At 40.6% G+C, this 11,393-nt stretch overlaps 1 protein-coding gene across 2 annotated transcripts; it reads right to left on the bottom strand.

Annotated features, from left to right (window-relative positions):
• Nucleotides 1-1,135: 1,135 nt before the first annotated feature.
• wdsub1 (WD repeat, sterile alpha motif and U-box domain containing 1) lies at nucleotides 1,136-10,857 on the bottom strand. 2 transcript variants are annotated; one of them, XM_070840787.1, is made up of 13 exons: nucleotides 10,808-10,857; nucleotides 8,920-9,331; nucleotides 8,408-8,595; nucleotides 7,777-7,863; nucleotides 6,931-7,024; nucleotides 6,382-6,415; nucleotides 6,222-6,262; nucleotides 4,483-4,589; nucleotides 4,306-4,323; nucleotides 3,841-3,867; nucleotides 3,264-3,431; nucleotides 1,769-1,903; nucleotides 1,136-1,620 (listed from the first exon to the last, which is right to left on the bottom strand). In XM_070840787.1, the coding sequence occupies exons 1-13, from the start codon at nucleotides 10,818-10,820 to the stop codon at nucleotides 1,469-1,471; spliced, it is 1,476 nt and encodes a 491-aa protein (XP_070696888.1). In that variant the 5' UTR covers nucleotides 10,821-10,857; the 3' UTR covers nucleotides 1,136-1,468. The 2 variants fall into 2 exon arrangements, with proteins under 2 accessions (XP_070696888.1, XP_070696971.1); XM_070840870.1 differs by having other exon boundaries at nucleotides 3,264-3,428.
• Nucleotides 10,858-11,393: the final 536 nt, after the last annotated feature.

Below are 11,393 nucleotides of genomic sequence, written 5' to 3'. Positions count from 1 at the left end.
GGCACCATATTTGGTAACTTAAGTGGGAGTTCAAAATGCCCGCCCCTTGCCTCACCATGAGGCAGTAGAGATACAAGATTTCTCCAAGCTAATCAACAACAATCAGGCTACACGACAGACCGGCAAGAAACCATATATGGTAACTTCATTGACCCTGATTTTCACCATAAAATTAAATTATTTTTTACAAAAACTTACAAAAGTTAAAAAAAAAAAGTCTAACGATCACCAGTAATGGTCTAGGTTGAAATGTTGAATTTCTAAGTATTTCAATGAGTACCCTATAAAGGGTTAAAGCTCCACTTACTGTAGCTTTGTTTACAAAGAACTTTATTCATACATATACCATGATGCAACTGATTTTAAGATTTAAAAAAATGGTTCAGCTAAAAAGCTGTAAGGTAATAGATCACCAGACATGGTGGTCATCAAAATGTTATTCAGATCTTTTTTTTTTTTTTTTATGAGGAGCCTACATTTTATATATTTTTTTCTTTTAGTCGTTAGGTGTTTTCTGTCAGTACGGAACTCATGTTGTCTTATTCGGATGAACAAACTGGATGAGTGGACATTATCAGCTGAAACCAACTACTTTTACACTACCTGCTTTGTGCAAAACGACTTAAAGCTAAAGTAAGTCTAAGCTAAGTCACTTAGCTCAACAAAGGGATCAAAGTATTTTTCAGAGGAGTTGGCAGACCAAACCTTAGATAACTGATTTTCTGGCCACTTGGGATAGGCGGAAACAAGTTGTGAACACAAAATTCACACATCATCCCTTTTTAAGTTGATGCATTGCAACAGCTGCTCATTTACACATCTAGTACATACGGAACAACATTATATTCTAAGTGGAGTCATATTTGTGGCCATCTGGCGAATGCAAGTCCAATATTCACTTTTGTTAAGCTCTGGTTTTGGTCTCTACCAACTCCTGAGGCAAACATCTGTCTCTTAAGCTGCTAAATGCACCACTATATTCACCAGTTAGCTGCTCGCTGTGTCTGTCTGCTGCTTGGTGCTGAGCAGGTAGTGTGCAGTGGGTTTTAAGAGCTTTTTCGCTGAAAAAACGACACTGAGACCAGTGAGAGGGAACCAAAGCAGTGAAGGTTCACACGTGAAACTAGCTACAAAGCTTTGTTATTATAAAGAATATTGATTACAAGCCCCTGGGATGCCCATATTGCTCTGTGTCTACTTGATGTGTTAGCAGGTAACTGATAATAAAAACCTAATAAACTTAAATTTCATTTAGTCCTGTTGCTAAGATCTTGCCTCTATGCTCCACAGTGATCACAGTCTGCAGAGCCAACACAGAAACTCCAACAGTGCGTAGAAACCGCAAATTAAACAAAATCAGATATTTGTACCTGTAATGCTGTGGAATCCTTGTGATCACAGTATTCTGGTTTTTGTCTACTTTGGGGGGAAATATTTGGGGCACCGTGGGTCAGAGGTCTTTCTGATGCTAGTGGGTGGTCTTCCAGCGGCCAATAGCCATCTTCAGGGTGAAGTTAGGGGTGAGCAGAGTGGTCAGCAAGGGGAGGTTGGTCATGGGGCTGGAGCGGTTCTTGGTGTTTATCCAGCTCTCGATGGCCTCTCTTTCATATGAGTATCCATCTGTTGGGAATTGTCCACAGTATGGTCGGATTACACAAGCAAACGCACGCAATCCGTTCACAGTGAAGCAACAGACATCTCTGACGTCTGTGTCTCATTAGCTGTTGTGTAAATTGTGTTAAGAGGAAGAAGTTTGATCTTCACGTACCAGCAGCGATGACTGGTTCCCTCATCAGCTCTCTGGTGATTGGACAAAGGAACTCATCAGGAATGCCTGAACACACTGAATCACTCTTCAGCTCTTCCACCTTCCTCAGGAGTTTACTGCGCAGGCCTACTGACTCTACACACACACACCACACACACGAACAAGGGAATGAGGAAATGTGTCAGAAGAAAAAACAGACCAATCAGGCTTTTGTGTGCTCTCGTTAAAATAGAAACCACCAGAGCATCGAGGGGAACATGCTGAACTGACCCAAACACCAATATAAAGAATTATATCAGCACCAAGGTTTTGAGCATTTGTTATTTCTGCGTTTAACACTTTTCACTCTTGGGTGCCAAATGTGAGCGTGGGTGAGAGTGAACATGTTGGGAGCAGACCATGTCTGCTGACTGTCTGTCCAATTCAAAGTTGAGCAGGCACTCAAGAGCATTTTAGTGTGAATACTGTAGTTTCCATAACACTGTTTAGCATACCCTGATTGCACGAGTAATTAGAAGTGTTTATTTAAGTTTTACCATGAATGATCTCATAAAAAAGAGCTTTGTTAAGTCCCTGATAATCTCACTAGTACATTTTGTTACGCTGCCTCTTAGAAGGAAAGCACGCTTATTGATTTCACTCCCACCTTTGAAAAAAAAAAAAAAAAGACGCCTGCTCCTCTGTCTTTAAATGCAGCAGATAAAACATGTTGCCATTGAATACTGTTCTCCGAGTTAGTTCTGCTAAAAAGGTGGGACTCGTGCGACGTTACTAAAAACAGAACAATGTGAACACAAGCTGTCACAGCGCTGAAGCTGTGTAAACTGAGGGGTGATTGACAGCGACTGTGGGATGGAAATGACGGCATGGCAAAACAACAAACATTTGCTGACAACTACATGACGAATGCTGGCTTAGCTGGTAGACTGACATCAACAGCATAACACTCCTACTTTGGCCTTGTGGTTCCAAATCATGCAGGAAAAAAAAAAAAGAGAAACGTACCTGATTCAGTTTGATAAACAACCTCCCCACCCCCACTACCCAAAAAAAAAAAAAGCACGCAGGCCTAATGATATTAGGTGTAAATCCACTTTATACCTTATGGGAAATACTGTTTTGGGGATTGGGTTATGTAACTGATGAAGTGCTCCAGATTAAAGTCAGAAGTGCTGAAGCCCAAAGCTGAGTACTTTTGCAGTGCAGCCTAATATTATGTAATCTTGCTGAGTAAAACCCCCATCAACATTCATTCATTCCTTCACCCTTACTTTAATTTGATGTTCTGCCTTTTATCCTTGTAAATAGGTGCAAAAATCCTAATCCATACACGTCCATGTTCATTCTCACAACAGACCAGGCCTGTAATACCCATAAGACTGGATTTATACTCTTACATTTCAGACAAAAGCAAGCATTACGACCGTGAGAAAACGAGGGACTGGAGAAGTGGCATCGCACTCGCTGAGCAGCGTGTGAGGTTTGTCCTCCTCACCTATGTGCAGCTCTGACGCCAGTGTTTCCTTGGTGAGACTGAGCAGCTCGGTCCCATCTATGTTGTTGGCCCTGAATTTGTCCACCAATCCCCCGAGGCCTTCCTCCACCAGCCACGCTGACACATCCTCTTCCGACCAATCGCTGACCAGCAGCTTCGATCGGCCTGCTGGGGGTGAGTCAAAGCAAGACGTTCAGTCTTTGACAGCCGCTGCACCTTTTGAAAAATGGCCAAATAACAAATTCTCCATGCAAGACTATCCTGGAATCCAGCTGAGCAATTATTGATTAGGGGGGCTGTGGCTTGCACGGCTTGTATGATAATATAAATAAATGTCTGGAGGTTTCATCGATATTTTCATTGAGACAAGATGAAGCTAAAAGGTGAAAAGAAGCTTTCACATTGCAGACAGAAATGTTAGACCACACTTGGACTCGGCACCTGCTGCTAAACACATGACTTGTTCTTATTTTCTTTCTTTGTACACATATTGAATGTGTGTGCGTGGTGTCTAATTTACTGCTTCTACACAGATACTTTTCATAGGCACCTCAGTGTAATATACTTAAACAGCTACCTTCTCTTGATGTCAGAGCAGACGTCTCTGAAACACACAAAAAAAGAAAACTGTAAACACGAGCAATGCGATGCAATCTTTGAGCAAACTTGAAACACTTGAGACTGAAGGGTGATTAAGGAAAAAGACAGCACTCTTGTACACAACACCTGTGTCCTTCAGCTTGAGATGAAACTAGTTTAACTCGTGACATCGCAACACACGGATGAAATAGAAGCTACTGCTATCAACTCTTCCAATAAAACTGCTACAGATTTACCTGACTACAGCCTTATTTAGCTGAAAATACCTGCACTGTCTTTAAGATTGCCACCTGGGACAAAGACAGGATCAATAACACCTGGTCTGTGACTACAGAGTGCTGCTGTTTTGCCGTACATTTGACATTAAAAAAGAGCAACTCATTCCACTTTTCAAGTGGAAAATAGTGTAAAGTATAAAATATTTAAGATAAAACTAACTAACCAGGCAATGACTTCCCCTCTTTCCATTGGATAAAAGGTGCAGGAAAGAAGGAAGACACAAAAATAGATTACAAGACAAAACAAAGGTAATTCATCATCAAAATATAGATATTGCATATCTATGATGTGTGTGTATATTTATTGTAAATGACGTGTGTGTGTGTGTGTGTTTTCCCACCATGGGCCTTGCATCCGTCCTCCAGCTTCCAGATGTTTACGGTTTTATCCATTGATCCTGTAGCAATTAGTGGTGAAGTTGGAGAGAAGGCACATGCCGTCACGTACCTGCAGCAGAGGACAGTAATCATCCGAGTGCTGGTTTCCGTTAATAATGAGGTGCAACTTTCTAAGTCTGATAACAGATAGCAGGTCCAAATGTATCAATTAAAAAGACAATGGAAGGAGAGTAAAGGGGGAAAATAGTGGACAGTGATGTTTGTGTTTGGATCGGGTCCATTCAAAGCAGCCAAAAACTGAAGCCAAAAGCCCCAAATCTTAGTTCTGAGCTTCACAGCAGCTGCAAGGGCTTGAAGATCTAAAGGTGCAGTTTGTCTCTTTTCATACGGTTAAGAGGTGGGCACCACGACTCAGACCAGCCCTGAATATGTAGCAGTGATGGAAATGTTCTCCATCAGAGGGCCAATTCAGTGCTTACCGCGTCAAAGGCTGCACTAAGATCTAAATAAGGATTAAAATCGCATTTTCGGTAAATTCAAAAAAGTCAAGGCAACATTAATGAGAGCAAGCTCTAAATACTAAGCTGGATTGCTCAGAAATGTTGATCCACAAAAGCTAGTTGGCTTCAAGACCAAGTGAGAATGAAGTGAAAGGCGTGCACTAGCCCGACCTCAAGACACTCACGCGCACTCGCACTGTTACTTCATGTCTGTCAAAAGTCAAATGAGCTTCCTGGAGTTATTTTGTCAAGTGTTGTGATTTACTTTTCCACCATTTTTCCACTTTGTCTCAACTTGCCTCATCTGCTTCCACTTCACTTAGTGATTTTTCCAAACTGACTTTCATTTTCCCCCGCTGAAAGGAAGTGAGCTTTCTGCCTTTCAATCACAGGTGGCTTGATGGACTTAAATAGCCTGCGAGTGTGATCATTCAGCTGTGGCTTATATGTGCTTGTATGTGGTGGGGGGAGAGATACCTTTTTTTCTAAAAATGCTCAAGGCATGTTTTGTGACCACGTTGGGTCATGATCTACTAACACGTACTGTCTGGCTGTGGTTTTTTTATTGGTATCAAAAAAATTAAACGTGTCTATATCTCAGTGTCACATCTATTTGTTGTATTTGTTAACACTGCAATGGATTTTCCCCCCGAAAATATGCTTATTAAAAGACAGGCTGAATTTGTGTATATTTGTAAACACGAGGGCTACCACCAGTTGCCAGGAAGTGGTGTGAAAAACCTCTGTCAGGAATTCTGCACAAACAACATCAGGTGCGCAAGTGGTGGAGTTGGCAAAATGGACAAAATTAATACCACCAGAATCATCACAGCATTACACTATTATCAATATGTTGTAATATTCCTATAATAATTGTTTCCAGTTTTGAAACCACTTAGAGATAACATAGACTAACGCTCATCCTATGAATTCAAAATGTTTATTTAAAGTTTGAGCAGAGAAACACATTTGATAAAATGTGTTAAATATTCAAGAGCTCACACTGTGACAGACAGTGTTCGGGTTTAACTTCTTGTTCTTGTAGACATGAAGACCACTACATCTCAATATAAAAATGTTGTCCAGCTACAACTATGTGAGAGGATATTACATGATGTAGTCCAATAACTACCTACACACGCGGATATTGTGTCTGGCAGGATGACATCTGGACTTAAACAAATAACAGAAATGAACCACAGTAATTAGTGAGTATAATACAAATATCAGTGAGTATTTACCTCTCGTGCTGGTTGAGTGTGTGAAGCAAAACTGCTTTTTTCTGCAAACAAAGCGTAGCGAAAAAACAAATTATGAAAATGACATTAAGAATGGAGCGGTGCATAACTCAAGTCTATGGTAAAAATCTATTAGTCAATCAATAAAAATAAAGGTACTCACAGCATCGTAGACTGTGACAGTTTTGTCCACAGAGCTGAAGGCAAAAATAGAGAAAAAAATGTGAGCAATATCTTTAATAACTGACTATTAAGTGCAGCATGTTCAGATCTCCATTCATTCATAAAGAAATTAAGCAAACAACGTCGCCCTCCAGTGGTTCCACCTCGGTACTGCGCTCTTGTAGTTGTGTCAGCTGTGGCCTACTTCTAAGGCCAGGAGAAACAATATATATTTCACATCAGTTTCTCCTAAATAGATCAAGACACAGATACTGATATATTTAAGATCAAGAGATCTGTGTTAAATATAGCCTGAAAATATGGGCTTGCAATTCCAGCAATTTCTTGTGAATTTTCTTGAGGGAATCACACATTTTTTCTGTCTGTTAAAGTGTCTCCAGCGTCTGTATTTGTAAGCACACACTAATCCTTATCTAAAAACTGGACACAAAGTGGTTGTCAGAAATGTAGAGTATATACAGTCTCTATGCAGAGGCTAAAAACATTCAAAGTCATCAATGTGCTTCTTTGACCTTCCTAAAGATCCTACCCAGCCACAAGCAGCTGCCCATCTGATGAGTACACACAGGAGAGCACCGGAGCCGACTGGCCAGTCAGCGTGTGCAGGAGCTGCATTTTATATGCTGCAAAAGAGAAAAACAATTGTAGTTATACACACACATGCTACATATGGAGCCTTCATAGCCGAATGGTAACAACCATCATCAGTTTGATTTCAGCTGACGACCGTTGTTGCACGTCATACACCTCTCTCTCTCTCTCCATTTCCTCTCTGCTTCTTCACTGTGGCTATCGAACAAAGGCAAAAAAAATGCCACAAAAATTGAAAAATTCCTTCTGACAGATGTCAGACTGACCGATACACCATACACAAAGAGATGTTCTTTTGATGAAGACTGCATTGTGCTGTGAGTGAGAAATGTTGGTGTTACCTTGATAAAAATCCACAAAAAACAGTGAGGAAAAAAGACAAGAAGAACAGAGGGGAGGTGTTGAATGCAGATAAGTGAGAAAGTTAAATATGCTAAATCTGTGCACCGATAGAATAATTTAATGTGAAAGACACAGAAAAAAGGCTTTGACTGGCAGCTACTCAGGATTTGTTTGAAATAAAATGTACTTGTATTTGGCCGCAGAGGGGATTTGTCCTGATATTTTGGTGCTGATATATTAGAAGCCAGTTACATAAATGCAGAGTTCTCGCACTGAAGACTAGAAGAAACTTCACGAATCAATATTCAGCCTCAGACTAGTTCCTCTTCTAGAGAACCACTGTATGTGCAGAGTCAAGTTTCTCCAACACAGAGCTGTGCCTCAAATTATTCACTGTTCAGACGACAACAACACTTCACATGTAACAACTCTGCAGCTCTACCTCCAGAGCTGAACTTGTTAATGGCCCAGATCTTCAGCTGACTGTCTTGCCCACAAGATGCCAGACGAAACTGCACCACTGAACCACCTAAAGGACAAAAACAAAGACACAAACTAAAATATTGCGTGATCGAGCTCAAACCAGTCAGCAGACGTTATTCCCCCCCGTAGTAAAATCAGACGAAGACCAAACAGCTCTTGGTAAACGTGAAAGGTAGATGCCAATATTACAGTAATGTCTCCTCCTGTATTACCTTCTTGATGATTCATGAATGAGTTTGAGAGACTGAAGTTTTGTGCACATTTGAGCCTCATTTTAGTTTAATTTTGTAAGTTATAAACTTCCCCGTCATGGGACTAATAGAGGAATATCTTAATTTTTCCATATCATACATACTTATTCATTAATTTCCAGCAAATTGAAGGTCAAAATATAATGTTAAGGTATCTTACATATACTGCTGCTGCCTCTGTTCATATCTCTGTCAAACTTTTTACATTAATAATCAGCTTTGAATGACAGACGTATAATTCGGATTTTATTCTTATGATGTCTTTACTCTCAAATACCGGGAGGAAGCCATGTGCTGCAGAGAGGTTGATAAATACACAGCGATGGTTCAGCTTCTCACCACTAAGGATGCTGGGAGCGAAGGCGCAGCAGGTGACCCCCAGGTCGTGGGCATTTTTCTCCACCTGGAGCTGGTTCATGTCCAGGTCCCACAGACGCAGGTCTCCATAGGTGGAGCCGGTCATGAACATCTGACTGCAGGGGCTGAAGGAGCAGGCTACCATTGTTGTGTCAGTCACCGCTCCCGTCCTTCGCAAACACAACCAACAGCAGCTGCATCAACAGCTTTTTCACTTTAATTCTACTTTATTGCCATTGTGCAAGTATAATGATCACACATGGAATTGGATGCTTTCGGGATAATGCAAATATTATGTCATGGAACAGCAAACAGCGCTGTGAGGAGAGTTGTTTGGAGAAGTTTACAGCTCATTCTGTCAAGATATGAGAGACTTGTACTGTGCACATGTACAAATAAAGTGCCTGCATGTAGCAAATTCTTTTTCCAATTAATCTATCAATCATTTACGATATAAAAAAAGCCAAACCTATTCCCTCTTAATTTTCCATTACCTGCGCAGCTGTTTGGAGGGGAAATCCCACAGAGCCAAAGTGCCATTAGATGCACCAGAAACCAGGTGTGCCGAGTCAGGAGAGAGCGCGCAGATCCTCACAGGGCTGCGGCCAGGATGCTCCAGGACGGCCTCGATATCACCCGTGACCATGGACCAGACCATCGTGGTTGCGTCGGTCGAACACGAGGCAAGGAACTGTCCGCAGGCGCTGAAGCAGCAGCAGTGGACGCTGTAGCCGTGTCCTGACAGCGGTGAGAAGGGCAGCTCCGAGAAGTCACGGGTGCTGTATATCCTGAGGGTTTTGTCCCCAGAACACGTGGCTAACAGTTCGCCTGAAAAGGCGCACCAGTTGACATCGTCTCGATGGTCTTGTAAAGTGCAAATCAGAGACGTCATTTGGGGAGCTGGTCCTAAAGTTCACATAGAGGGAATGAAAAAAAACATTATATAAAAGGAAAAATTGTTTATTTTTATCTAAGTAATTGGGTGTCAGGTTCACAGAGAGATGGTATAATCCAACAGTTTCTTTTTCCAACACAGCACAGGAGGGAATGAGAATATATAATATATGATATAACATAGAATATGAAATGACTCGACACATGTTGTATTCCTGCTGAATTAGCTAACACTGTTCCATAAACCAGAGCTGTTTGTAATATTTTGGGGCAAGTCTTGGTAAACAAAGAAGTGTTTCAGGTCTGATTACTGATCATTAACCATACAGAGCATTAGAGCTGAAACAATTAGTTATTTATCGATTAGATTGTTGGCAGAAAATGTATCAGCAACACCTTTGATAATAATTCATCATTTATCAACAAAAGATGCCAAACTTTCATGTGTTCCAGCTATTTAAATGTGAGAATTTCTCTGTTTGTTGTGATAGTGATAACTTGATATCTTGTCACGATGGGTGCTTCGGTATTTTTTATTTCACTGTTTCCGTCTTCAGCCGTGCTCTGTCTACCCTCAGGCCCAGGCATTTTTAGGAGCTCTCCAGACTTGCCATTTTCCATCCATCCACCAGATGCCCTGAGACTTTCCCACAGGACCCCGTCACCTTCCTCCTTTATCCACCTGCTCACCTGTTCCTCATCTCCCAATTATTCCCCTCAGCATTTATCCCAGCCCATCTCCACCTGCAGCTCACTGTGAATGTGAATGAACAGGTTTTGGACTGTTGGTCGGACAAAACAAAGCATTATCTTGGCCTTTTGGAAATTGTGCAAGAGCAATTTTTAAACTATTTTTGGGCTGTTTATGTGCCAACTAAAAAATAATAAAAGGGAAAATAATTGTTAGTTGCCACTTCTAGTGTTGTACACAGCTGAGACCACATCCTTGTAAATGTTCAAGTCTAATCTGGACAATAACTGAACATTTAAGAAAAGAAGCAGACAAATTAGATCTGTTATTGAAATTTTTTTTAACATTTAAGGATTGTTACCAGGTTAAAGGCTGAAAAGTACATTCACTGTTTATTCCTCAAGTCTTCAGGGAGTCAAATCTTAACTTTGGTTTGATTGGAGTTAAAGTCTAAACAAACAGTTTGTACGCAATAAAGTTTACAAAAACTCATATAGCTTTTCCCTTTTTCTAGCCTAGGAGAAAGTATGTTTGTCATTTCAGTCATGACCATGAACAAATAGTAAAGTAGTAAACAGTGAAGCCACAGAGATGCTGTAGACAGTCTGTAGATAGTCTGTAGATCCTGTTGCTAAGGCTCAAGCTAACGGCCGACATGCAAGTTTCTACTTCCTGTTTTAATGTCAACTATTATTCACCAGCGGGAATAACGTTTAGCAAAACAACCCACCGCGCAAACCCAGACGGAAAATGAAGCTGAACCTAAATGTAATGTTATCTACGGCAGAGTACTGTACCTTTCTCTGTCATGTCGTCCGCGCAGTTGAGTGTTGTTTACTTCCGGTTTGTTGACCGTGACGTATCGGGGATTACGTCACCCTCGGCGTCTGCAGACGTGAGTATCTTTGAAGTCTTCACCTCAGATTTCACCTCAAAACCTCATATCAATCTATCAATCTATCAATCTATCAATCTATCTATAACACTCATATACTTTGACCTACCAACATATAGATGTAAATTAGCCAACAGCTAAATCTGGCATAAATCATTTTTGCTTATTCAGATTTTTGCATTGATTTTGCATGGTTTTTGTTCAATAAAGACTAATAATGATAATAATATTAATAATAACAATAATAATAATAATAATAATAATGTGGAAAGTTCTTTTACTCAAGTACTTTTCCCAAAGTACAATTTCGAGGTACTGTTTCCATTTTATTCTACTTTAAACTACAACTATGCTTCACTTCTGAGAGAAACATTTCAGTCTTTACTTCAGTACATTTATTTTACAGCCTTGATTACCGGTTCCTTTTCAGGTCAAGACAGACACAGTAAGCTACTGTCCAAACATGTGATTATGGTACAATATGATAC

The sequence above is a fragment of the Pempheris klunzingeri genome, chromosome 1 (genome assembly GCF_042242105.1).
Source record: "Pempheris klunzingeri isolate RE-2024b chromosome 1, fPemKlu1.hap1, whole genome shotgun sequence".
Lineage (NCBI taxonomy): Eukaryota > Metazoa > Chordata > Actinopteri > Acropomatiformes > Pempheridae > Pempheris > Pempheris klunzingeri.
The sequence above is the reverse complement of the archived record's forward strand: the minus strand, read 5'-3'. Positions and strand labels throughout refer to the sequence as shown.

Bases quoted from the DNA above. Each gene is read 5' to 3' on its own strand.
- wdsub1 (XM_070840787.1), bottom strand. The intron at 8,596-8,919 runs GTAATGGAAAAT...GTGTTTGCGAAG, and splicing joins CCCTCCAAACAGCTGCGCAG to GACGGGAGCGGTGACTGACA. The intron at 7,025-7,776 runs GTAGAGCTGCAG...TCTCTTTTGCAG, and splicing joins TAACAAGTTCAGCTCTGGAG to CATATAAAATGCAGCTCCTG.